The sequence below is a fragment of the Phyllostomus hastatus genome, unplaced genomic scaffold (genome assembly GCF_019186645.2).
Source record: "Phyllostomus hastatus isolate PE091 unplaced genomic scaffold, TTU_PhHast_1.1 phas_scaffold_78, whole genome shotgun sequence".
NCBI classification, from domain to species: Eukaryota; Metazoa; Chordata; class Mammalia; order Chiroptera; family Phyllostomidae; genus Phyllostomus; species Phyllostomus hastatus.
This window is the reverse complement of record NW_025334041.1, coordinates 84,048,074-84,073,933: the sequence shown is the minus strand read 5'-3', so window position 1 is coordinate 84,073,933 and position 25,860 is coordinate 84,048,074. Positions and strand designations below refer to the sequence as shown.

General features: G+C 42.3%; 1 protein-coding gene across 1 annotated transcript in view; it reads right to left on the bottom strand.

The window, feature by feature from the left end:
* ANTXR1 (ANTXR cell adhesion molecule 1) overlaps window positions 1-25,860 on the bottom strand; it is a 233,728-nt gene that overhangs the window by 62,243 nt on the left and 145,625 nt on the right. The window contains exons 14-16 of the mRNA XM_045827714.1: window positions 9,310-9,351; window positions 2,982-3,077; window positions 1,567-1,734 (exon numbers count right to left, since the gene is read on the bottom strand). Coding sequence (XP_045683670.1) covers window positions 1,567-1,734; window positions 2,982-3,077; window positions 9,310-9,351 — 306 coding nt within the window. The remainder of the gene's footprint in view (window positions 1-1,566; window positions 1,735-2,981; window positions 3,078-9,309; window positions 9,352-25,860) is intronic.

Here is a 25,860-nt window from a genome sequence, read left to right as displayed (position 1 = left end):
CAATTTTAGTTTTCTAAACACAGTTCTCCATATCCCTACTTATTTCATAAAACTCAGTTCTAAATAACCAGTTAATAGAGGAATAACATGCTTTCAAGCACAGATTAGATTCTTCAAACAGAATTCATGTTCTCTCAACGTCCAAGATTACAGAAATGAAAATCTGGCTATAACCAGATATGTTGTGTTAGTCACAATGTACAGATGGCTGTAAACGACATCATGGAAAAATCCCTTTCTTCTTCATCTCTGAGATTCTCTTTGGCTCCTTCCTGTCTGTGCACGCATGCACGCCACTGCATGCTCCGCATTAGAAAATAATCGCAAGCAAACAGCTGTTAGTCAAGCACACCACATTTTGCCCACATCTCTCCAGAGTTCAACCCATTGCCTCAGGGCTTTTATCTTAAAAAAGAATTTCACTGTTTTAAACATGGCAAACCAAAATGAAAATATATTGCAATTAGTGCAGGCATGAACTGGCTTGGCAGGGAAGGGACAACTGCCAATAAAGTTTCACTCTACTGTTTAAGAAGGTTATTTCTTTTGATTTCATAGGAGAAAGGCTGTTCTAAAATGAACAAATAACTCAGAGAATAATGAATATTATTTTTGCTGTCATTGGAAGAGGAGTAGGTTATATGTTCACGAGCATGCAAAGGGTTGTGTGTGTGTGTTTGTGATGACAGCTGGCTCATATATTAAGTATTTTACTGGAGGCCTTGGAGTTGGTGCAGTTCTGTTCAGAGCACAGAACTAGAGGCTGTAGACCTGAGTTGGGGTCTTGGACTCTGGACCTCGCAAGGACAAGAACTGCTTATTTCAGTTTTCTCCTACATGAAATGAGGGAGTGGAGACAGATTCTCTCAGAATCTTCTAAGCTATGATTTTCTCATGCTCTTTGACAACTGGCATAGTACATATGCTAACGGGCAAATCTGAAGAGCAAAGGTATTGAATGAATCACATATATTCAAAGGCATTTGTACCCCAGAGCAAGAGAAAAGAGGCCTTCAGGAAGCATGAACTGCCTCTTATGGTTTAAACTTTCCAATAAGCTGAAGAGATTTTAAGGTCTAGAGCTGTGGCAGGGGAAGAGAGAGGTGAAGAAAAAATGGCTTTGGCTCACAGTGAGAGAGAGTGAGTCCTAGATCCACACCAACACAATCCACCACTGTGTTCTGATGCACTGGTTGGAAGGGAATGGGCTTTTGTTAAGGCAAGAGGACTAGAGATTAGGTGTTAAGGAGACTCCATTGTTAATTAATGGAATTAACTACCAATGAAATGTTGTAGAAATTTATTCTCTGGGGTCACTACCCAAGTCCACTCTCATTCCACTGCTTTGTCATGATGACTCTAAAAAGCCTAGTTTTCAACCTTAAGAATGCAAAAATTGAGAAAAAGTTAAGTACCTATGCTTTTAAGTCCATGATTTAAGAAATTTGTTCTTCTGCCATAATCTGGAATTTGGTTTGTTATTTCATCATGTCAAGGAGTCTGATTCTTACTATGTAAGTGTTTTATCAGGAGTGAGGATGGATTTTTGAATAGAAAGAGACACACCTTGATCGGAGAGTACCACTTCCGGGGGGACGAGGGCCGACGCATGTTGTTGTTGAGGTTTCGAGGCTCAGGGAACTCGTACTCTTGCTCTGGCATCTTGACTCTTGCATTCTTTGCCTTTTCCAACTTAGCACCTTCTTCTGTGGAGCCCTTTTCTCCCCAACGAACCTAAATTAAGCAATATACAGAAAACCAAAATGACAAAATAAAATATGATGCCCCCAGAGAATGGGGGTCACAAATACATGTGTGATATGCAATGCAGGAGCTCCCCAGTCCTCATCCTTTGGGCTCTGAGGGTCAGGGAAGAGGGAGGTGTGCAAAAAAGGAAAGGGGAGGGCTGAAGGAGCAGAGAGAACAAACCACGTGGATGGATATTTTTGGGTGGAGTTGTTTAGGCAGTGAGGAGAGCAGGTGCAAACGTTTTGCAGGCCCAGGTGAGACCCTTGGATTTTACTCTGGTTGAGAGAAGAAACCACTGGGGAGTTTTGAGTAAACTGCTTTTATTCATGATGGGCAAGATATGGGGTGCACAGTGAAAAGGCTTTATCTGCCATTTCTCCATCTGATGCCTCACCATTCACATCCCCATTAGATCTCAAGTATGAGCTTTCATCCATTTGCTTGGGTTTTCCATCACTGAGTAGGCAGCACATAGATATCTGTGAGTACAAGAGTCCTTCCTTATCCATAGGGTTATGTTCCAAGACCCCCTGTGGATGCCTGAAACTATGAATAGTACCAAACCCTGTATATACTATTTTTTTCCCATTATACACATACCTGTGATAGTTTAATTTATAAATTAGGTACAGTGAGATTAACAATGATAATTAATACTAAAATACAATTATAGCAATAAACTATTATAAAAGTTATGTGACTGTGGTCTCTCTTTCTCTTTCTCAGCAAACTAGCATGAATTTCTTTTTCCTTGTTCACCATTTCACAGCTAGGAGATTCATTCTCATGATAGATCTTAGCAAACTCAGCATATGATTTTTTCCCCTTGGCTTAGTAGGTAGGGAATTTTCACCTTTTCACTAAAAGGAAACATTTTATGGCTTCTCTTTGGCATATCATGGTAGAATAGGTTACTTGAACACCAGCACTGCAATGCCTTGCCAGATGTTCTGATAACCAGGATGGCTACTAAGCGACTAACCGGCATGGAGCGTACAGAGTGTGGATATGCTGAATAAAAGGGTGATTCACATCCCAGGAGGATGGGATGGAGGTACAGGTCGAGATTTCATCATGCTACTCAGAATGATGTGCAGCTTAAAACTTATGTATTGTTTATTTCTGGAATTTTCCATTTAATATTTTTGGAGCACTGTTGACCACAGGTAACTGAAACTGTGGAAAACGAAACCACAGATAAGGGGACTACTGTAATTAAGATGTTCTCTTACCTCCATCCTTTTGATGCCTCCAACACCTCGCCCACCATAATAAGAGGCATCTACTGTAGGCCACTTTTTCTTAGGCAGACCGTCATCATCTTCCTCCTGTAGAGAGATTGTGGACATGAAGGAAGCAAAGTGCCATTGCTGTATGTATGTGACCATGATGGCAACATGGACAATAGTAGACTGCCCAGGTGAAATCCCAGGGCTACTGCTTACTCGGGCCTTGGGTAAGTCACTGAACCTGTCAAAGCTTATCTCATTCAGTTGTTTCTCAGAGTTGGCAGTTCTGGGTTTTGTCCCTTTGCATTTTGCTTTTCCAGTTATTTGATGGTGTCAAATGAATGCTAGTTCTCTACTTCTCACTCCTTGTACTTGCTAATTTTAAAAGATTTGTGACTATAAAACACTACAAAATGATAAAATAAAAACAAAAACCCCAAATAATAAAGTAGTTCACAGTATTTTGCCTTATGGTTTTCAGAAGGCTTGTGATGTCAAACCAGGAAACTTAGGTATCTTACATTGTGGTTAAACTTTACCACTGGAGGCGGATGTGGTTGTCTGTGTGTCATTTATGAAATGTGGCTTCAAAAAGCCTGGCCTAGTGCCATTTTCCAAAGGAGATAACTAAAATTATATCATCCAAAACTGAATATAGCAGCACCAAGAACGTTTGAGACTCCAAGAATAAAGCTGCTTTTCAACAGGGAAATGAACTGGTTTGATAAGTCTCCTAATTTTTTAAATGACATAACGGCAAACATTAGAGACCATCTAATTGAGCCTTTCCACAGCCCAGAAGAGGACAGTCAGATTCAGAGAAATGAAGAGACCAATGGAGTTAAAGTTCTGGTCTCCTGATGCCTTGTCCCAGGATCTTCCCCACACCTGCACGCCCAGCTCCCCTTCCTCTCATCTTTTCTCTTCTTGCCCAGGCAGGACTCAATGCTATCTCTACTTTGGGGCAGTGCCCAAGTAAGGAGGCGGGGTCAGCCTCCTGCGCAAGCGCAGGGGCCCGTGTTCCCACTACAGGAAATTCCAAAACTTAAATCAGCTCCACATGCGCCTGATCCACCAAGCCTGACGTTTAATCCCCTGACCCGAGCTTGCCTGCCAAACTCAAATAACAGCAGCAAAAGTCAACACGAAGACCCAGTTTTGACCAACGAGAGAGTCAGAATTTCCCTGCAGTTACCATGGCTCTGTTTACACATTCTAGGGACACGAGGGTTTTGCAACCTTCGGACAAGAGAGAAGGGAATCTTTGATGTGTCTTTGGCCAAAAATCGATGGAGTAAAATCACAGCCCCCAGCAATTCCACTAGGAAAATCAGCAGCACCCAAAGTGAATGTCTACATCTAATTAAGTTCAAGGGCTTTTGGCAAGTTCCCCTCACACTGCCCTTCAAGGATGTAGCAGGGAGGGGGAAACCACCAATATAGAAATCCTCTATGGTTATTGGAGGATAGACTGGGTAAGCTGACTTGATTTGTGTGAGCAAAGTACAGGAATCAAAGGTTTGTGAGCAGTTGGCAGAAGACCAGCAAAAAACAGTGGAAGTGAGCTACCAGGAAACTGCCCAGGCCCACTTGAGGGGATGGCTGTCAGAATGTCCTAGAAGTGGGGATGGCGGGATGCTAAAGAAGAGGCTGATTAATATTCTGTCAGAAGCTATTCATCGGCGGCACTGTGTTGTAACCATGTACTTTTAAACCCTCTGTAAAAGTCCCTATGTGAATGGCCTTGTGCCAGTGGTGCCTTTGGTGGAGCGTAGCAATTGGGTTTGTTAGGTGGTATCTAGCAAATGAAGAAGAGGAGGTATCAGAGGAGAGGCAAGGAGGAGGAATTAGTGGTGCCTGGAGAAACCACAGAGATTAGGGAGCGGTGCTGGTTTCCCAGCAGGAGAAGTTAATGTTTACATCTCAGAGGATGTGGTAGCCCCAGACGTCCAGTTGGTTGATGTTCAGGTCACACAAGTGGCAGCACATTACTCAGATGGTAGAGGCCCATTCTGACCTGCTTGTCCTCAGTCACAGTCCTGCTCTAGAAAGAAATAGCTGTGGACCAGGAAGTCTGATGCACATGTCCGGTTAGCCCCAGACTGGGTTAGCCCTGTGCTGCCCTCACTCAGACGCTGAACTTTTCCATCTTTCCACTCATGTCAGGTTTTTGAACAGCTCCCTATATTAACATTCACAGCTCTGTATGCTTGTAACACCGGTCCTCCACTTCTTCTACCCATCTTTTAAGATGTGGCTCAAATGTAACCTGTTCTGTGAAGATCTCCCTGATTCCCCAGAGAATTCAATGCTCCCTTCTTGTGTTCCTCACAGCTCCTGGTAGTGATCTTCCTGCACTTAACATATATTTAATGTTTAGGTAGTGATTAAGCAAAACAGTGAGTAGAAGGGTGAGATCTCTGACCCCAGGGCTGCTTTACTCCTCCATAGAGACTGTGCCCTGGACAACACCACAGACTTGATGTGAACAACTCCCCCTGGAGCTGTGCATTCAGTGTCCCTCTTAGACTCAGTCTGTAAGTTCTTTAACATTCCTGCTTCTCTGATATCCAGGTGGCCGGCTTGACCCAAACAGACTCTCACCCCCCATCCACTGCAGGTGTCAGAGGGACTATCTATGGAGAGGAGAATGTAACTGAAACAGAATCAAGTCTAAGGAAATAGTTTTAAATCAGCCTTTGAATTCATTTAAAATTCCATTGAACTGGAATTCATCTTAAATCCTTATGATAAGGCCTGATAGCCCATCCTTCAGTCACTTACACAGGAAACAGTCTGAGCCCCCTGCTTGCCAGCATAGTGCTATATTTTGAGAAAAATAAAGGGGATGCAGCTGTTAACAAGATCATTTACACTTATGGAGAAGTAAGTCTTGGGAGGGTGATGTCATGAAACAAGTAAAGGACAAAGGCCACAGAAATCCCAGGCTCAGGAGATTCTGAAGGGCTGAACCTAAAGTAGAACTGGCTGTCCATCTGATCTGAAGTCTCTGAGGATGAGCCAGGGAAATCACCCACAGAGTGTTTTGGAGATTAATTCCTAGGAGTGAACTGAAAGATACAGCAATACTTCTGTTTATAAATACAAAAATTTCAAATGACCCAAGATTTCCCTGTTCTGAGCTGCATAACATGCCATGGAACCATCATAACTGTTCACATGCCCACAATGATTAAGGATGCACAAGAATTTTGTGGCATTTTTTCATAAAGGATAGTGTACATCCTTTTAAAGAAGCAGTGCTTCTTTTTTTAACTATAAAAATATTGAATGCTGAATTCTGGACCTGTTCTAGACTCCTGTTTGGGGTGTACATGTGTGTGTTGGTGTGCGTTGGTGTGCACTGGTGTGTGGGTTGATGTCCATTGGTGATGGCTTGGCCATTCTTCCCTTCAGAGTGGGAGGCTACTCTGCCTGTCTGTGTAGGCATAGCTGTAAGGGTTACCAGGGCTGCTGCTTGGTCCTTGTTGAAAAATTTTTCCATCATTCAGTAATTTCCATCTAAAAATTCCTCCCTCAAAGAAATTGTTATGATCAATGAGCATGATAATAAACCTGGAAATAAGTTAATCATTCAAAGGCAGATGCTTATAGTTAACCAGGTACCCATCCAGTGTCAGTGCCTTCAGTACACACCCCTCTCCCTCCCAAACAGTCAGAAAATCCATGGAAGGTGATTCTACTTAGAACTATACCATCAGCTGGAGTACTCCATTGTTAGATTCTCCCATAAACTGACAATTATTTGGAATAACTAGAGACTTAGTGGGGAATTTTCATTCTGCTGCCAATCAGACAAGAAATGCCCCTCTGAGATGCCAAAATTAAGCATCATTGCTTTTGTTGAGATCTGAAATTTCAAGTAATTTTTCTTTGTCTTCCATTTATATAAAAGTATCACTGTGGGTTGCATGGAATCTCAAAAAATCTTGACTTTTTATATTTTTCATGTTGATATTTCTGTTAAAGAAGATCACTGTGAACACATTATAAAGTTGTGTTCATTCTTGAAGTTCAGTTATTTCAACAATAGATATTCTCCCCTCAGGATAAAATGCTAATAGATCTGATGAAAGTTGGGATAACTGATATTTAAGTTGTTCACATATATGGATGATGGAGAATGTTTGACTTCGGATATTAATTGAGTGTCAGACAACATGTTAAGCTCTTTGGGGGACATACTGAAGATTAATTGATATAGGTTTTTATCTTTAAGTAGCTAACGGTCTTAAACTTTGATGCATAAGGAAGAGTCAATTAAAAAAACACCCTGGGAGTGCAGAGAAGAGAAAAATGAGGAAATAGTTCTGATGCAAGGAATTATAGTGTGGCTTGTAGTGCATGAGCTGTGCTTGAAAAACTGGTGGGATCTGAACACAGAGAGCTGGAGTGAAGAAGGTTGTCTGGATTCAGACTGATTTTCAGGGCATTGTATAATTCATACAATATAACTTTATACTATAAAATACTCTGTATGGGCTAAGTTATATTATCTGTTTCTGTGGGATTTCTTAATTTTTTTATGCCAAATCATATTAGGAAGCAGATTAGGGCTGCTTAACTTCCAGGGCCAAGGGACTCCCAGGGCCAAGGCACATGCTAAAGCAGTCAGCACTGCCTGCAGCCTGCCCAGCCAGCTCGGGAGCTGGTTTAGGTCTAACGCAACCCTTCAAACCTCAAGTATCCTGAGGCTGTAACTCAGAAACCAGGTCTGCCTTCTTCAGGTGAAACTTTTCTAAGAATATTAGATGAAACTGGAAAAATTCAACTACTTCTTGCTTTTAGCTATTCTTTCTTGCTATTTTTTTGGTTTGAGCTTTTTTCCCTCCTCTCCAACATTGCGTTGTTAAGTATAAGAGTTCATTCCACACATGCTTATGTGTGTGTGTGGAGCCCTATTCTAGATGCTGGGGTCTGGGCTAAACCATACCCCATCATCTTGTACCTAAGTCCCCTGGCACATTTTGTCCACAGAAGCTGCCACATCACCTTCCAAAGGCAAATGCAGAGCCAGCACCAGAAGAAAGGGCAACGACTCCTCTAATTGAACATAATGAGGGAAGAGAACTCTCCCTTTAGGGCAAACAGACCAACTTCATCAAGAGAGTTTCTTGACCTATTTTTCTTTTGGAAGTATAACAGACAGCTGCACAGGACAGGAACACAGCCAAAATGGAACCTGTGGAACTGCCCATGGTTCTTTCCTTTGAAGGACTAGGAAAAGGCTTTCATCGATGTAAAGAGGGTTTTTTTCCCTCCCTCCCCTCTGCACAGAATGAAATTTCCTTCCCGATTTCTGGGCAGAAAGTTAGCATTCCAACAAGATGTACTTTAATTGATGGCAGCTATTAAATCCCTTGGCTTCCATGCATATGGTTGAGGGTATAAGAGCCACATGGAATTTAAAATTTAATCATTATTCGTTTTGTATGTAGGGAACTTAACAATGGCATTGGGAAGAAGAATGGCGAGGGGGTGGTACTTGGTTTGCACACAACAGACTTTAGGGATTGAGAACAATGAACTAGAAATCTCATCACTACAGCTTTTGGTCCCAGTCGGTTTTCAGACCTGTACCCTGGCTCTAAATTGGCGAGTGTTGCATCCAGGAAGGCCAGCTTCCCAAGGAGCAATCAGAGGACCAGGAAAGCCACTGGTCAGGCACTCCTGCCCCCTGGTGCTCCTTCCCACCATCAGCCTTTAATGCCTCTATTCTACTGCAGGCAAACTGCTTACTGGCCAATTTATGGTGGAGTCTAGGATATTTTTCTTCCTTTAAATGATGAGGATTTGAGAGCAAGGACAGGATATTAGCATATCCCCTTCCAATATATTTTCATTACTGCCTGGCAAATTTTTAGGTAACATTGTTTTAAATTAAAGATCAATGGCATACTTCAGCAGGCTGTTCCCAGAATCACTGATTTCCCCTGATTTACACACATAATGCAAAAGCCTCTGCAGGGAGAAGGGATCCCCAAAGTGTCTCTTTTAGAGGAAAAATCAGTACTGTGCTCCAAATAATTGTATTGGTAAAAAAGTTTATGTTTGCATCTCAAATTTTATCTTTGCAAAGAGAAAACCTTCCAAATCCATCTGTCTGTGACTGCCAATGTATTTTAGTTCCCGTTCATCTTTGGTTAGGAAAGAGCCAAAGACCACCCTCCTTGCTGCTTCATATGCATTGGGAGCCTGGGCCTGACTTAGTTCTGCTTTGCAGGGGCCTGGGTTTCAGGCCAGCCCGTGCAGCTCTCCGCCCCACTCCACCACCCTGTCCATGTGGCTGTACCCTGCTTTGGTCACTCACCTCACTTTCCTCAGCAGGGGGTGGAGGAATCTCTTTGATAATCTGAAAAGAAAAAAAGAACAGGTCAGTGGAAATCTCCAGCCATCTGTGTTCCAAGAGGCCTGCTCTCAACAGGTGCCCTGGTAGTGTGGCCATAAATACTATAGGGTCCAAGCAGAGGGTCCCATTCTGTGTCTGTGGTAGTTTTGTGTAAAGAAAAAAAAACATTTCACAGGTAACAGTTTCATCTCTTACCACTGGTAGCTATCTTGCAAATTTAGTCACTCATTTATTCATCCAGTCACTCAGGCATGAAATCACTCATCCATCCATCCGAACAGCTACATGTTTAACAAACAATTGCACACGACAGAGGTTAAGATGGTACAGCAAAGATGAGTCAGGTATGGACCACACTCAAGCTGTTGGTAGTTCTGTTAACTGTCACTGGGTCCAAGTGTACACCATCAACAGAGGGTGTAAGGGTGTGATGGTCAGGCAGACTGATTTCCAACATTGGGCAGCAAAGAAGGGGTAGCCAGGGATTTTTTCAGGGCCCTGAACTTTAAGGGGTCAAAGATTTACATAACAACATTAGAGGACTGTATTCCACAATCATGGACCCTCTGGACAGGCAACATTTGGGAGCCAGCCCCTTCCAGATAATAAGAGGATGAGTGACACATGGGAGAAGGGCAGGGAGGAAGGACAGCTGGGTGGCAGTGAGCAGCCTCTCCTTACCTTGCACACCACATTCATAAAGGAAAAGCCCTTGTAGTTAATTAGATTTAGTTGTTTATAAGGCAGTTTGGCCATTATCGACTGTGACTCTACTGTGTCCTTTGCTGGCTCCCTCCTCTCATCCCAAGCTTATTATTGGAATTTTGGATCACCTACGTACAGTCCTTTTCCTTAGGGGGATTCTGGTAAATACAAAGTTCATTCAGTATCTTTTCATGTCTTAGCGTCGGGGCTGGTGCGGACCACTTGTGGACGGGTGCTCAGGCATTGCCCACAGGACCAGCTTTTTAATCTTCTAGCTGGAGAGCTCTCCTGGCTGCAGGGCAGACTGCATATTTGGCATCAAGCTCTTCCCTACTAGGCACATATCTCCTTTGACTTCATGGTTATTCTGGGATCTCACTGGGCTCTGATTCCCAACTCTTATCATCCATGTTTCCATGATCTGTAATGTCATCTCTGTATGTAGAGACAGGCTACTGACTTGAGGCTCTATGAACACCAACCAGAGGATTGACACTCCAGCCATCTAAAAGGACAGTATTCATTTAATTAAGAGGCAGAGGCTAAGACCTTCAAGGATTTTAAACTATCATTTCATCTGCCTCACTTCCTGGCCATTCCAGGAAACTGGCTGAAGGTCTTTGGAAAGCTTGAAAGCTTGAAAGCTTGATTTTGCTCACCCACTCATCACTGGCTATGAATTCTTCACAGCAATCTCTGGGGAGGGCCATTACTGCCCAATGCTGATTTCCCATCATCCCAGAGGCAGTGATGATTTAAAAACAGGAAATGCTTGGGAAAGGGAGGAAGAGGTGAGGGACTGGGAACAATGATCTAGAATGTGTCTCTTCTCTTTGGGCGTGGTTAGGAAGGCGGGTGAGGGAGCAGGATATTTGGGAACAGATGGATGATGACAAGGGTGCTGTGGGCAGTGTGCAGTGTAAGGACCCCGGGTATGTGGAGGTTCAGTACAGAGCAGCTGAGCTTTTGTCTTCACGGGGCTACCAGCTTCCTCCCTCACTGCATGGCGGCAGCACAGCAGAGTTGCCAAAGGAATCCCAGATTTGCCTTCTTCTTACTGTGAGTATTTGACAAGTCCTCGAACCTCCTTGAGTCCCACTGTCCTCATCTGTTAAATGGGAACAATAACACTAACCTTGCAGAATTGAGTCACGATAAGCAATAGTGTTTGGAAAACATCTGGTATACAGTGGGTGTTCAATTGATGGTGCATACAATTACTATTTATTCTCCTTTCCCTTTCTTGCAGTCTCTGTGCCTTGTCTTTATTACATCTTTAACAAAAGTTTCAATTAAACCCCTGTATATACTAAATAACTATGTACAGTCATTTCCAGATGGAGCAGCCTAGAGGCCAGAGCTTCATAAATGAATGAGACAGGAGGCTGGTGTTCAGACAGTGGCCAGGGGGTACAGGGGGTCAGCAGCAGTATGTTCCAGCACACATGTGTAGGCACATGACATCAGCAAGGAAGGGCAGCACCAAGTGCCCCATCAACCCATCTGTGGGTTGCCATTCAAAGTACCTTACTGGGTATTTATTGAATTCTACAGCCAGCAATGTCCCAAGGGGAAACCAAAAGACAATGCCAAAATACACAACTTAGTGTTAATTATAGGTGGACTAATTTATAATCCAGACTTCACGATGACACTTTGTAAAGTGGGCACCTTAACTTCTGGGAAAATGCCACCATGTTCAGGTATATAAAATTTAGGCACTCCCAATCTGGTCTCATTGGTGGCTGCCTGGCTACATTCAGCAGGAATGAGAAAGAAATCTCCCTAATGCTTCAAGCCCTCCCTCTCCCATCACCAGTCTTCCATTGGGAGCAAAGAGCAACTGGATAGCAGGAGAGTGTTTCAAAGTGTGATCTGGACAGGCTAAGTTGAAGTCATGAGATGATTATTCCAAGCCCTGAAGCTGGATGGGCTGTCTGCAAGTGAGCCAAATCCTCCTGTCAAGACCCGCACACAGACCACCCAAAGAAATGACCTAGGCACAGGGATGTGTCAGCCCTCTCCACTTAAGCGTCCACCTTCCCTCCCCAACCCCGGGAGACCAGAGCCCACATTCCCTGGAAGAGCAGGTGGGCAGCAGCCTGCATTACTTTTGAACCCACAGCACAACCGCAGCTTTGCTGGGTGCAGAGCGGCCCATGGCTATTCTAATGCCAACTGCCCCCACCCTCACAGGCCTGCATGATGTGGCCCCACCACCTATCCATCTCACTTCTCTCCACTCTCCCCTTCACTTCTGCACTTCAGCCTCTGGGTCACCTTCTTGTTCCTTCCATGTGCCCTGCTGTTTCTCACTTGTGTTTTCTGACTAAATGCTTGCTATCTCTTCCTGCTTTATCTGCACATTTGTACACACCTCATTAACACCTATTCATTTGGTAGATCACCAGTAAATACACCTCCCCTGGGAAGTCTCCTGAGACCTCACAAAACAGGCAAGGTCCCATTTACTGGGTCTCAGGTAACCCAGTGATTTTTACAGCACTTTTAATTGTAATTAAAAGAGTAATTGCATAATTCTTTGCTTCCAGCTACTATGACTAGAAAGTATTTCCAACAAGAACACAAACTAGAATCACTGACCACTACCAAGCTTAGGCCTGGCCTGGTCTGGCCTGTTCCCTTCTTAGAAGGTTCCTGGAGCTTCCTCCTGGTTGTGGATGGGTTTGTCAGCTCCTTCCTCATTAGAAGGAACAAATAAAAGATGGGTAAGCTTGAAGAGATCTTTAATAAAATATTTAAAAGGAAAATTCCTCACCAAACATATTTATAAGCACAACATGGTAGAACCACATGGCAGTTCTGGTGATAAATCTGGCGACAGTTTTCATATTTCTCTTTTTGAGGCCAGCATTGCTTCTCCCCTTAGTGTCATTTTTAGATTATATATTTTGGATGGGCAGAAAGTGACCTTTTGCTTCCTTGGAGTAGCTGCCCTGGAGTCCCTTTGGCATTGAAGTTTGGACTGGCGAGGAAAAAGTGGGTAAGATAAATGAGGTGGAATATGGAACTTTTCTTAGTGTCTCATTGCTACCTGAGAATTTCTTGAAACTGTCTATGCTATGGATTGGGATATCTGTCTCCTCTCCCCAGAGCTAAAATCAGTGATTTTTGCTCTGATTTTATCCATTTTTTCTTTAAGGAGACATGAGATAGGGCCAGATTGGACAGACTATTATATGGGCCAAGGAAAGAAAGCCAGAAAAAATCAGGTAGAATCTTATTAAATTGAAATCTTACTGGCAACTGTAAGTCAAAACAAAACCAACTTTTTAGGTACACCTCTTAGTTTGGTTGTTGGAAATGGTCATGGTGGAGGATGTGCAGATATAGTTAGCATGGCATGAATGCAGGAGAAAGATTACACGTGCCCAGGTCCTGTTTGATACCTGGGGACTTTACTCTGGTTTTACCAATCAAGTTCAACTATTTGGGTATCCATAAAGCTCTTTCTTAAAATTTATTTTTACAAAATGTTGAGGTGAAATAAAGCACCTGGTGAGTTTATTTCTCTTGTTTCTGTATCTCTGGTAGTATCCCAGTTCAGCTCCTGGTTTGTGTGTTTTGGTCCTTGTCACTTGGTTTGTTCTTGCTGACTCTGCTGCTATGGTCCAGTGCAGTGGGATGCAGAGTGCAGTCTCCCCAGTTTGTAGCTCGGGCCCCTTTCCCTCCTCTCAGGTGTAGCCACACTGGCTCACTAGACGTTCGGTTTACAGTCTGAGTCATGGTAACCTGCTGCATGAGGGACTGGCAGACACCAGGCCTGGCTATTTTCCCTGCTCTGTCTCCATCATCACAACTTCACATTTCTCCTCTTATCTTTCCCATCTCTTCACTCTGTGGCAGCTGTCGAATGTAGGCTAAGCTGTAAGAAGGAGCTCATTTTGGACAGATGCTCATCTTATGGCATGAGAAGTGGAATAAAACAGAGGACTTCTTTTGGGGGCTCTTTCTTCTTAAGTTGTATTCAGTGTCTGTGCCATTTTTGCCTGAGCTGGGGAAGGGGCATCTCCTTAAGCTCCTCCACACCAAATGTATGATTCTCTTGCAGCAAAGGTACTTTGCAACACAGCTAATTCTATTGTCCAGGCAAAGTCCAAGTGATCAGCTTAAGATAACCATTCTTTACGAAGTCAGGCACTTGTCTTCTAATTTGAATTAGTTCCATAGTTTTAAACTTTACAGAGTATCAGAATTGCATGGAGGGCTTTTTAAAACACAGATTTCTGGGCTGCATTCCTGAGTTTCTCATTAGTAGGTCTTTTTGCATTTCTAACATGATCCTAAATAACGCTCACCCTGCCTGTCCATGCACCACACTTTGAGAATGAGAATTAGCTGACTTCTAACAATGCTATGCCTCAATTACATATGTGGGGATGTGTTTTGCTTCAAGTCAGACATTCCTAAGAGTGCCCTGTTAAGGGTTGCTTATGGATGATTAGAAACACCAGCTTTGAAAATGGTTCAGTCTAAAAATTACGGTGTCCCTGCTCTATTGTCAGGAACTATGGGGTCTATATTGCTCATGGGCCCCGTGTTGGGAAGACAGAACTATCTCAGCGATGTTTGCAGGCATCCTCTTGCTTGCAAGTGTTTGTGCCATCTGTGTACAGAGCTGGCTTGGATTCCACATGCAGCCCTGAAACAATCCCAAGTGGATGGGAATTAGGGACTCAGATCTTATCTTTCATTGTCTGTACCATTGGCAGTTGACCCACTGAACTCCATTTGCATCTCTTTCCACCGCACCAGACTCTAAGCCTCTAGGAGACATGGGTATACTTGGTCAGCTTTCATTTCCTGATACACAGTCAGTGCTTGTTACTCAGCCACCATTTCTAGAATGAACCTGTATGCATTCTTATATAGGAAAGGGTAAAGAAAGCATTTTTGATTATTCTAAACTTTCTTACCCCTCAAATAAGCACTTCCATATAAATGTTTCTTTACTAATTAGCGTGCTAACAGTCCCAACTGCCAAGGGTGCATCATGACACTTGGATACATCATTGGGACCTCATTAGGGTCATGCGTGGACTCATGGTTAGTCATGGTACTTGGTTGACACAATCTCTACCCTATTCTATCCCCTAACCGCCCCCCCCCGCCCCCGCCTATGAGGAAATTCACTTGCCCTATAGTTCAAGAATCCATTTTCCAGCTTTGTGTCCTAAACTAAATTTCCAAAAGTGCTTCCTGAAAATTTGAAAAAAACGCAAACAATCTCTTTTGTGTTACAATACAGCATATAATATGTTACCTTGTTCACCTGTGGTAAATAAACAGGGTAATAAAATCACTACATTGTGAAATCCTATTAGCTCAAAATACGTTTTAATGAGGTAAAGGAACAAGTAATATATACACTCCAGTTTTTTGGTTGTGGTAAAATTCACGTAATGTAAAATGAAACATTTTAAAGTGTGAGGTGATTATATTTGGTGCCATTGAGTGATACCAGGTGAGTATGAGGATGTTGCCCAGCTGTCAGTAGTAACATGGGAGGATTATACGAAACCCATACACACCTTATCTGCTTTCTCACTTCCACTTACCCTCGTGCAGTGCAAATATACAAGGGGGAACCCCCCAAAACTGGATTTATTTATAAAGAAATGTGTACTTATTCTTACATGTTTAAACTTCAGTCACCTTCAAAGTCCTCTCCATTTGATGCAATACACCTATTGAGACCTTTTTCCCACTGCTCAAAACAGTTTTTTAACTCTTCAATTTTGATGCCTTCTAGTGCTCCTGCTGTTGTTTGTTTCACCTCATCCACATCAGCAAAATGTTTCTTTTGGCAGACTTTTTCTACCAGGGAAACAAAAAAAAGTTGCTTGGGGTGAGATCAGGTGAATAGGAAGGGTGGGGTACAGGGGTGATGCTTATCAAAAACTGGTCATGTGGTCAAGAACTGCTGAACACTCAGCTTGGTGTAGCCGGGTGCACTCATAAATCACCCTTCATGAATGGGCAAACGAGGTGAGTCTTCAAAAAAAAATTCATGGAAGCCCAGCACGGCCTCTCACAACAATGCCAGCTGGTACACTGATACAGTTGGCAAATGATACATAGCAGTGGGGAGGCCTATACTATCAGGGGCCTGCCCTCCAGGAGATAATTTCAGGTTTTTGATCTTTTCTTGTATGTTGCATACCTGAGCTATGTATTTTTCTTCATGAAAGCATTTAATACAGCATCCTCAACACAAGTGTGTCTCCTGGTTATAGAATCCAGAGACTGAATGAAGGAGGAAAGCCTTAAGCTTGTGGAGGAAAAGGCTGTGAAGCAGTGAGAGGAATGGGAGTAAAGGAACCCACATTGGGATTCATCAGAGATCCCAGCGAAGAGCCAAAAGAAAGGTCAATGATCTTGTGGAGCTACTGTCTGCTTTAAATGAGACCAAAAACAGGTACCTTGGGCTGGAGAATGGGCCACACTGCTGACAACAGCAGAATGGTACTTCCAAGGCATTTGGTCTTATTTGGAACCACACAAATAGCTTTTTTTTTGTTATGAAAAGAGAAACTTGGCAAAACAACAAAAGCTGGATTTCTATTTTAGGCCAGGGCAGAGGAATAACAAGACGATGAGTCAGAGACTTCACCTCCGTTGTCGTGACACTTAGATCTAAGAATGTCCTTCCTTCCGTCGTGCCTCCATAACTCAAAGCCACAGCACTACATCATATGCATGCCCACCAGGAAGCTTCACGTGTTTATTTTTTATAAATCAAGGAAAAGTGTTGTATTTACTGTAGCATTATTTTAATTAAAAATTTAAGATGCTAAAAATGGTGGAATTTTTTAGTTTATTTTTATTTTTTAAAAGTGTTGTTTTAATAAAATGTTGCACAGTTTTGAATGTTCTGCTCTGAACCTCTTTCCCCTATTAGTCTGGTTATTTTTTCATGGAGCTGAAATTCCATATGCAGTGATATTTTTAGGAGCAGCCTAAAAATATCTTCTTTTTATAGGAGAAATGATGGTATTTAGAGAAGTTTTGGTGTATCTGCTACTTAACAACTGTTGTTATCTTTGGAGACAGAAAAGGAGACACCGCTGGCTGGGCCTGACTTCCTCATCTGACTGCTAGTCTTCTGTGCTTTCCATGCATAGCAAAACCCCATGGAGTCTGAGTAATAATATTCCTTGGGTTTTTGGTAATTTTGGATTATGAGCTCATCTGTAGTTTGCATTCACTTATGGGAATCTTATGAGGACTGGGTTGAGGGACAAATTTGCCAGAGAGGATTCAAGTTTCCTTCTGCAGATTCCTAAACACTTCCAAACTATGACCTTCTCAGCTTGTAATTTATAGAACCCCAAGTAGTATATAGTTGAACTCTAAAGCTGAGAGGTTATGGTTCTGAATTCTTAAGGGGACACACACACACACACACACACACCAAACTCATAGCCCATCTTTTCACTTTCAAGGTCCCGGTTTTAGGCAGAAGACTCAATTCCAACTCCCAAACTTTTTTGACCCTGGTAAGACTATTAGACTAAATGCCTAGGTTATTAAGATCAGAAAAATCTCTCCCTAGGACCACCATTGCTTTAAGGTCGGCTAACCATCAGATTTCCAGATCTTTCTCTATTTTGGCCTTGGAAATGTCCCCTATTTTCTTGTGAGCCTGGCTATGCATTTAAAACAACTTTTATTATATTTTTTCCAAGAGTTTTTTGTTTTTGTTTTGTTATGCAACCCACTGTATCATAGGTTAAGAGTAATTGATGTTTCACAAATGATGACCTCTTGCATGGTCAGAGGGGTTAGCTAAAGACATTTGGAGCTTTTGATTTAAAACACTGCATGTCCTGGGACTTCTAGGCTGATCTCTTAATACCAACTGCTCTGCTGCCACCCTGGTCTCATAGGTTCTGTGGGAGGAAGGGCCATCAGAACAGAACTGTATACAGAAGGAAGGCCAGTCGAGATCTCAAAAACCATCTAACGAGAGCTTTAATGTCTCAGATAGAAGGGGTTGCTTGCTCTCACGCTTTTACATTCTGGACTTCCATTCTGATTCCTAGTTCTTTTAATAAAAATACTTCTAATTGAAATCAAGAAACCAAGGGAAAAGAGGCAACTGGATGTGGAAAATGCCTACAATGGATGAGATTAGCTGATGACAGATAAATGAATCTTACTACTATACAAATTGTATAAATATAACAGAAACTTCATAGCTTATTAGAGTGGGTTAATGCTGACCAAGTACTGCCAGAATCCAGTGATTTGACAATGTGAAAATTTATCAAAGGCTAATGCCTTTGTGTTGATCTAGAATGTAGCACAAGAAATTTTCAAAGAAATAAGCTCACCATTTTGTTTTTTTGTTTGTTTGTTTTTGTTTTTGGCATTTGGAACTCAAACTTTAAATAATTTTTTGTCTTTCATCTCATCTTCCTTAAGACTGGCACTATTTAAAAGCCCAAATTCACCAGTAACTAATGTAAGGGTAATGGCAGGAATTTTCACATTAGTTGATAAAGCCTAAGTGATTTACATGGTAACTTATTTTTTTGTGACTGTGTTCCAATAAAACTTTATTTTCAAAAATAAGTAGTAGGTCAGATTTGGCCCAAGGGCCAGAGTTAACTAAACCCCCAATATAACCATATGAAGCAAGTAATACCATTCCACTTAATAGATGAGGAAATGGAGAACTAATAGCACAAAACTGGTAAGTGCAGATCTGAAATTCAAGTCCATACACAGTAACTTGAAAGAATAGATATGCATGTTCTCCATTGGATGATATGTCAGAGTCACTGTAAAACTCTGAAACAGTGAAAAAATCCATGGATTCAGATGGCCTGAGGGTTGGAGGAGGGGCGTCTGGTCTGCCTGGGCTACAGGCAAGGTGGTGCCAGCACTGGCAGTGCCTGTGGGATTGAGCAGGGCCCACAGGGACTGGGGTGTGTTGGTCACAGTCACAGCATGGGCAAGCTTGTTGGCAATGACACAGCCTTCAAGGAGGAAAAGAAAGAGGCTGCACCTCAGAACTGAGGAATCAGCTGCTTCAACATTTTCTAGGGTCGTTTTCTAAACCGTTTTTGGTGGAATACTAGCATCTTTCAGATGTTAGCATGTCAATGTGTGGGGCCAGGGATAGGCCAAGGAAGGGTTCCAGGGTCCAAACAAGTTGAGAGATTCACAATGCAAATTATCCCACTGAAGGCTTTGAGAAGTTCTGCAGTGGACACTGAGGTTGACAGTGTCTTCCAAACTTATTGTCTAAATACCCCTTGCTCGGAAGTCTACCAGTTTCACATCTTGTAGCTACTTCTGTTCTGTGGATGTAGTCTGTGAATGCTGCCCCTGATATTTGCATCATATAATCCTCCTGTGGTTTTGATATGTAACTGGGTTTGAGAACCACAGGCCAGGGAATCTTGAAGGGGAAGAGTAGACTCACTTACAGAAGGTAAAAATATAAAGGAGCAACCTTAGAGACATTACGATCCCAATATTCTAAGTTTTCACATGAGGAAATTAAGGTTAAAAGGATTCACCTTTAACTGATAGAGGAGGTATTCAGTGGGAACCCATTTGTCTTTAATGTTAGTCTCCCCTTTTGAGTTCACCAGCAGCCATGAGGATGTGGTGGGTGGGTCAGAAGGCACGCTGTGAGGCCAGTGGGCAGGGAGGAGGGAGGGAAGCCACAGGGCAAGGTGAAAGTGACAGCAGACTGGGTGTGTGGGGGCATGTGCTGCAGAGCTCCAGCAGGGAGGGCAGGCCACGGCAGAGCTCTGTGTGTTAGGTTGGAAAAATAGTCTCGTAAGCTGCAGAGTGGGGAGTGTCCAAACGGGAATGGGTGGAGGCAGGGAAGGGTTCCAGAAAGCAGGATGAGGCTAGGCTACGGAGCTGCTTGTACTCTCAGGTTTCTATTACACAAAATGTCAGTAACTCCCTTCGGTGATTAAATTAGGCTTGGTTGTCTGGCCCTGCAAGTTAGATGTTATGTGTGGAGAGCATTATCTGATGACTTTATTTTTATTTCAATTTATGGCCTATCGACTTGATTAATTTTTGGCCTTTGCAATTTGTCATTAACCACGATCAAGGGACTGATTTGTTGAACTACCCTTAAAATTCCGTAGTGAGTTAAGCACGATCTTTTATAAATTCTTTAAAAACTAACTGTTCATAAGAGACCCACAAGGCCATTACAAACAAAACAAAAGAGAATAAGGAGACATTGTGAATCCGCGCACATTATCCTGTCCCAACAAACTGAATACAAACAGTTGCCATTATTTGAACAGAAACACAATGATTTGATTTGACTGAGTGTGGTTCAATTAGTTAGACTGCAGAGAATTGCAACTTCTTTGCAGGATCTTTTCCTTTCCTTTTATTTTTTTTAAATATATTTTATTGATTATGCTATTAAACTTGTTCCATTTTTTTCTCCACTTTATCCCCTTTTTCCTTTTAATTGTGGCAAAAAAACATATAACATAAAATGTATTATCTCAATCATTTTTAAGAACATATTCCAGTAGTTTTATGTACTGAATTCACACTGTTATGCAACCAATCTCTGGAACTTTTTCATCTTGCAAAACATAGCAAGTTCTTTATACTCAGGGTTCCTGTTATACCACTGACCTCCTACAAAATGGGCACAGTTCTATAATTTTATTTATTAAACTGATATAAACATATTTTGTTATATAATATTTGATACATAAACATTACATGTAACATATATGTAAGTTATAAAATGTAATAGTAATACAAACACCCATGAAACTAATGTAATTCAGTTCCATTGGTTTGTGGTTTCCTTCTGTATCCATTCTCTTCCCCCTATGATAATTCAGTTTTTTAGTTTGGAAACATACAAATCACATACTAGGCACTGTACTCCTATTTGAGACTAGTTTCTGAGACTTGTTTCTCCTTCCCTGGAGGAGTTCATAGTACAGTGAAAGAAACATACTTATGAATAAATACTTGTGATAGTAAGAAAATTATTTAGTAACTCTGTGAGAAAAAAGTACTGATGAAACCAAGTGGGGTTGTGGCTCCTTCTCTTCAGGTGGGGAAAAGTGTGCTGGAAACTACTGAGATGGAGTGATCAGTGAACTGGACTTTAAAGACAGACAAACTGTGGACAGAGTAGATGAAGAAGATAAAACCATTTCAACAAGAGGATACAACATGGGCAAGGAGATGGTGGTAAATAAGTACATGGTATATTCAAGAGCCCCAAAGATGAGATTGTGCCTGGAGATGATCCTCCATCCATTTAGCTGCTCAACTAACTTTGAGATTTGTTAATAGGCACTGTGTTATGCTTTGGGGAACTACATACAGCCCTGGCTGTGAACAGTTTTGGTCTACAGGAGAGACTGACAAATAGACAATTGTAACAACAGCATAATCAGTGTGATGAAGGAAGCAAGCAAGGAATACTAGGGAGAGAGGGGAGGGTAAGAGGTGAGGCCGAAGAAGTAGTTGTGGCCAGGCTGGGATAGGTCGACATGTGATGTCAAAGAATTTGAAGTCCATTTTAGAGACATTGAACAGTCAAAAGAATTTTGAGCAGTGAAGTGAGTAGGACCATGACCTGAGATTACTTTAAAGAAATCTGTTTAGTGAAGATGAGAAAGACTAATAGAGCAGTTAGAATGGTATTGCAATAGTTCAGTGGGAAATGCAAACTCCTAGTCTAAGACAATGACATTAATTCCTTCTTTCCACAACTGTTTCTTAAGTAACTGTTGAGTGCCAGGCACTGTGCTTATGCTGGGGTAGAGGTTATAAATGGATGTCACAGCTAAGACAGAGGCTGAGAGAAAAGGACTCACTGCAGACAACTTTGAAGTGAGACATGACAAGGAGGGACCAGAAGGAGGCATCCGCAGTTACTCTGCAGTGTCTGGTTTGGGCAGCTCAGAGGACAGTGACACATCCATTGATGAAGAGAAGTTGGGGGGATAATATGAACTGTTTAGTTGGGGACACGTTGAGGGTGAAATGCCTGCATTTGAGATGTTCACTGGATCCCTATACTATGGGTCTGTTCCTCTGGAGCCAAGACCAGCCATGGTGGATATGTTAAGTAGCCACCAGTGTATTCGTTGTGGTTGAAGACATGGGAGTTGGTGATATAGCCTGGAGACAACATGCAGGGAACGCTGCAGACAATCCTGGAGAGCAAGACATAGCAGAGGAAGAAGAGCCCATGAAGAATACAGGAAATCCTGGACAGAGATTGTAGGGCAAAAGTCCACAGAAGCCAGTAGAGGTAGAGTAAAAGGGGAGAGAGGGTGGTTGTGCCTACAGCGGAAAGGGCTATCACAGAATGAGAAATGAGCAGAGACCACAGCCCAGGGCATTTAGGCTTGCACGAGAAGGACTGGAGAAATCCTGGCGTTGGGGTCCAGGGGCAGCGGGCTGAAGTGAATGGAAGCAATTGTGGAGTGTCTGCAAAGACGTTTGCAGATGAAAGGAAGGGAGAGAGAAGAGAGTGGCTTGAAGGAGAAATAAAGTATGAGCCATTGTGAAAGGTTGGAGGCTGGCATACTTTTGTAGGCAGAGGAGAGGAAGACGGTGGAAAGGACAGATACTGTAGGCATAGCCGAAGTGAGAAGGGACAAAAAGAACACCGTGGAAAGAGAGGGAGAAGTGGGAACTTCTTCTGAGGAGAAGGGATGTCGGAAGAGGACATAAGGGTATGCGTTACTTGAAGCAGAAGGGTTTGTCACAGGACAGTTTCTGCTTTTTCTTTGAGACAGAAGAGCAGTTTGTCTACTGAGAGGAAAAATGGCTAGAGGTAGGACAAGGATCTCCAGGAGAGAGGCAAGGTTTGGCAGAGATCCTGTGTGGATAGAATCTGAGGCTCCGTGAGGATGATTTGGTAAGCGTGAAGAAGGCCTCATAAGTGTGTGATGGTCCCATCAGCATGCTTAGGTAATTCACTTCTGAAGTGATCAGCATCTTGGGAGCAGGAGAGAAGACTACATGCAAATTGCTGGATCTAGGTGTAGGGGTGGGCGGGGCAAGTGAGGTGGGAGTTAGGGAATTGAGAATGTTCATGAGAGTATCCAGTAGATTTAGAGACCATGCAGGCATTTATTCTGTCCCCCAGATTTTGATTTGGTGGAGCCTGTCCCCATTGCAGATGAGAATCTATCAGTGTCTTCCTACCTGCTGAAACATAGGCTGACGTGATGGCCTGTGTTGTGCACACTAAGGCGAGCAGCCTCGCTGGGCTGCCTGCCCACGTCAGGGCACCGGCTCCCGTCCAGGAGGACGGTGTACCTAGTGTACCAGCAGGGCTGCCTGAATTTTCTACAGCAGCTTAGTGCTATGACATTACTGATTCACTGTGGACGTTTTTCTCTCTACACATTCAAGCCATTCACACATTTACATTTCTAATACATTTCACCTCTGTTTTCATGATCCTCTTCTCATTCAGATTTTCTAGTCTTCCTCACTTTAAAGTTCAACTTAGAGATTTCAGTAATATTGGACCAAACTTATGAGTAGAAAGATGAAGTGGCCATGGCATGACTTAGAAGGCTCTGGCAAGGCCCCTTGTGGAGCTGAGGCAGGACTTTATTTATTTACTTAGGTAAACTATTGACTCCCTAGAATTCCCTTTTTGAAAATGCAAATAAACCCAGTAAACATAGTCCAATGCTTCTCTTCCTTTCAGTGTGGATGCTTTTGTGCCCATGAATAAATGCAGAAATCTCAGAAGCCAAAGGTTTACTTAAGGACACTGAGAGCTAATCACTGAGACACAGTGATTCAGTGGGAATCACTGAAAGGTTTTGAACTAGGATCTGGCCATTCTCTCTCTCTCCATCAGTCATATGACAGGTTATACTCTGTTTTCGGGCAACAGCTTAACCCAGGTTCCATCTAGATGGAAGAGCCCAGATGGGAGTGGGTCCCTTAGAATGGCAATGGGTAGCAGCAGCCACTCTCACCATCAGATTTCTTCTTCCAGACAGGGACAGGAGAAAGCCAGAGGATGCTGATGCACAGGGCAGGCCTGGCAGTAACCACTATGCCTGGTCTAGTCATGCTGGTCATTACATTTAAAAATGGTCTTTATGATTAGTAAATAGGGACCTGAGTACCTGCTCACCATCTAGGACTTTGGGGAACAACACCATCCCTCCATCCAGCAATGAAGTGGTTAATGTTTGGCTCAGTTGGGATTGGGGTTGGGAGCCTTGCAACTGGGGTTGTGAAACATTTTGAACTATCAGTCCTGGAGATAACTTTGCAGATAGGGAAGGAAGGGACACAGTAGAGGCAAACATCATGGACCCCACATTTTGCAGGCCCTTTCTGTTCTCTGGCTAGTTCCCGTTGCTGATAGGCAGCTTTGGTACCAGGTCATGGGGCATCTCTCACACTGGGAGCAGGGTGTGGAGAGTGAAAGAGGAAGGTGCACACTCTCTCTAGAAAACACAGGACTTTATCCTGTCCCCTTTAGGACATGGTAACTCATCAAGGGAGTGAGTGATAAATTAGGTTTGGGGGTACACCGACCATCAGAAATCTGGCCAGCTTTCAGAATGAGGGTGAGGATAGTTTTTATAGAAATTGTAAACAGGAAAATTAATCTCCAGGGTCTTTCCTTGTAAAGAAATCCTTCAGGACTTATAAAGTCAGACCACATTAAGACATTCGGGCTGCTTTCCAAAGCAACATGGACTTAACCAGATACATTCATTGAAAAATATTTTGAATATTGCAAAATAGTTTGGCCTTGGATGACATTAATTAAGAGACGTTTCCCTGCAAATAAAAACCATCATGAACTATCACCTCATCACAAAGACAAGAGATAACAAATGTTGGCAGGGATGCGGAAGAAATGGAACCTTTGTGTGCTGTTGATGGGAATGCAGATCATGCAGCCACTGAGGAAAGCAGTATAGAGGTTCCTCATAGAACTACCACATGACCCAGCAATTCCTCTTCTGGGTATTTATCCAAAGGAAATGAAATCACTATCCTGAAGAGATATGTTCACCTACATGTTCACTGAAACATTAGCCAAGACAGGCAAACAACCTAAGTGTTGGACAGATGAATGGCTAAAGAAAATGTGGTTTATATATAACTTTATATATAGACCATGTAATACCACTATATATTACATAGATAAACAGTGTGATGTTACTTAGCCATAAAAGTGAAAGAAATCCTGCCACGTGTGACATAATAGATAGACCTCGAGGGCATTCTGTTAAGTGAAATAAGTCAGAGAAAGGAACACATACAAATACTGCATAATTTTACTTATATGTGGAATCTTAAAAAAAAAAGAATGAAGTCATAGAAACAGATCAGATTTGTGGTTGCCAGGGGCAGGGAGAGGGAAGGTGAGAAAACGGTAAAGATGATCAAAATATGGAAACTTCCAGCTATAAATAAGTTCTGGGGATGTAATGTACAACATGGTAACTTTAGCTAATAACACTGTACTGTTTATTTGACAGTTGCCTAAGTAGATCTTAAAAGTTTTCATCATAAGGAAAAAATTTGTAACTGTGAGGTGATAGATGTTAACTAAACTTATTGTGGTGATCATTTTGCAATATATATTGTATATCTTAACTTATACAATATTATATGTCAATTATATCTCAATAAACCTGGAAAAAAGAAGACTTCTCACCAATATAAATTAAATGCTGCATAGCATAGTAATATATTCCTATTCTAGCAAATATTTTTAAATATGAACAATACACAGCATTTACTATGTGTAAGGTGGTATTTCTAAGTTAT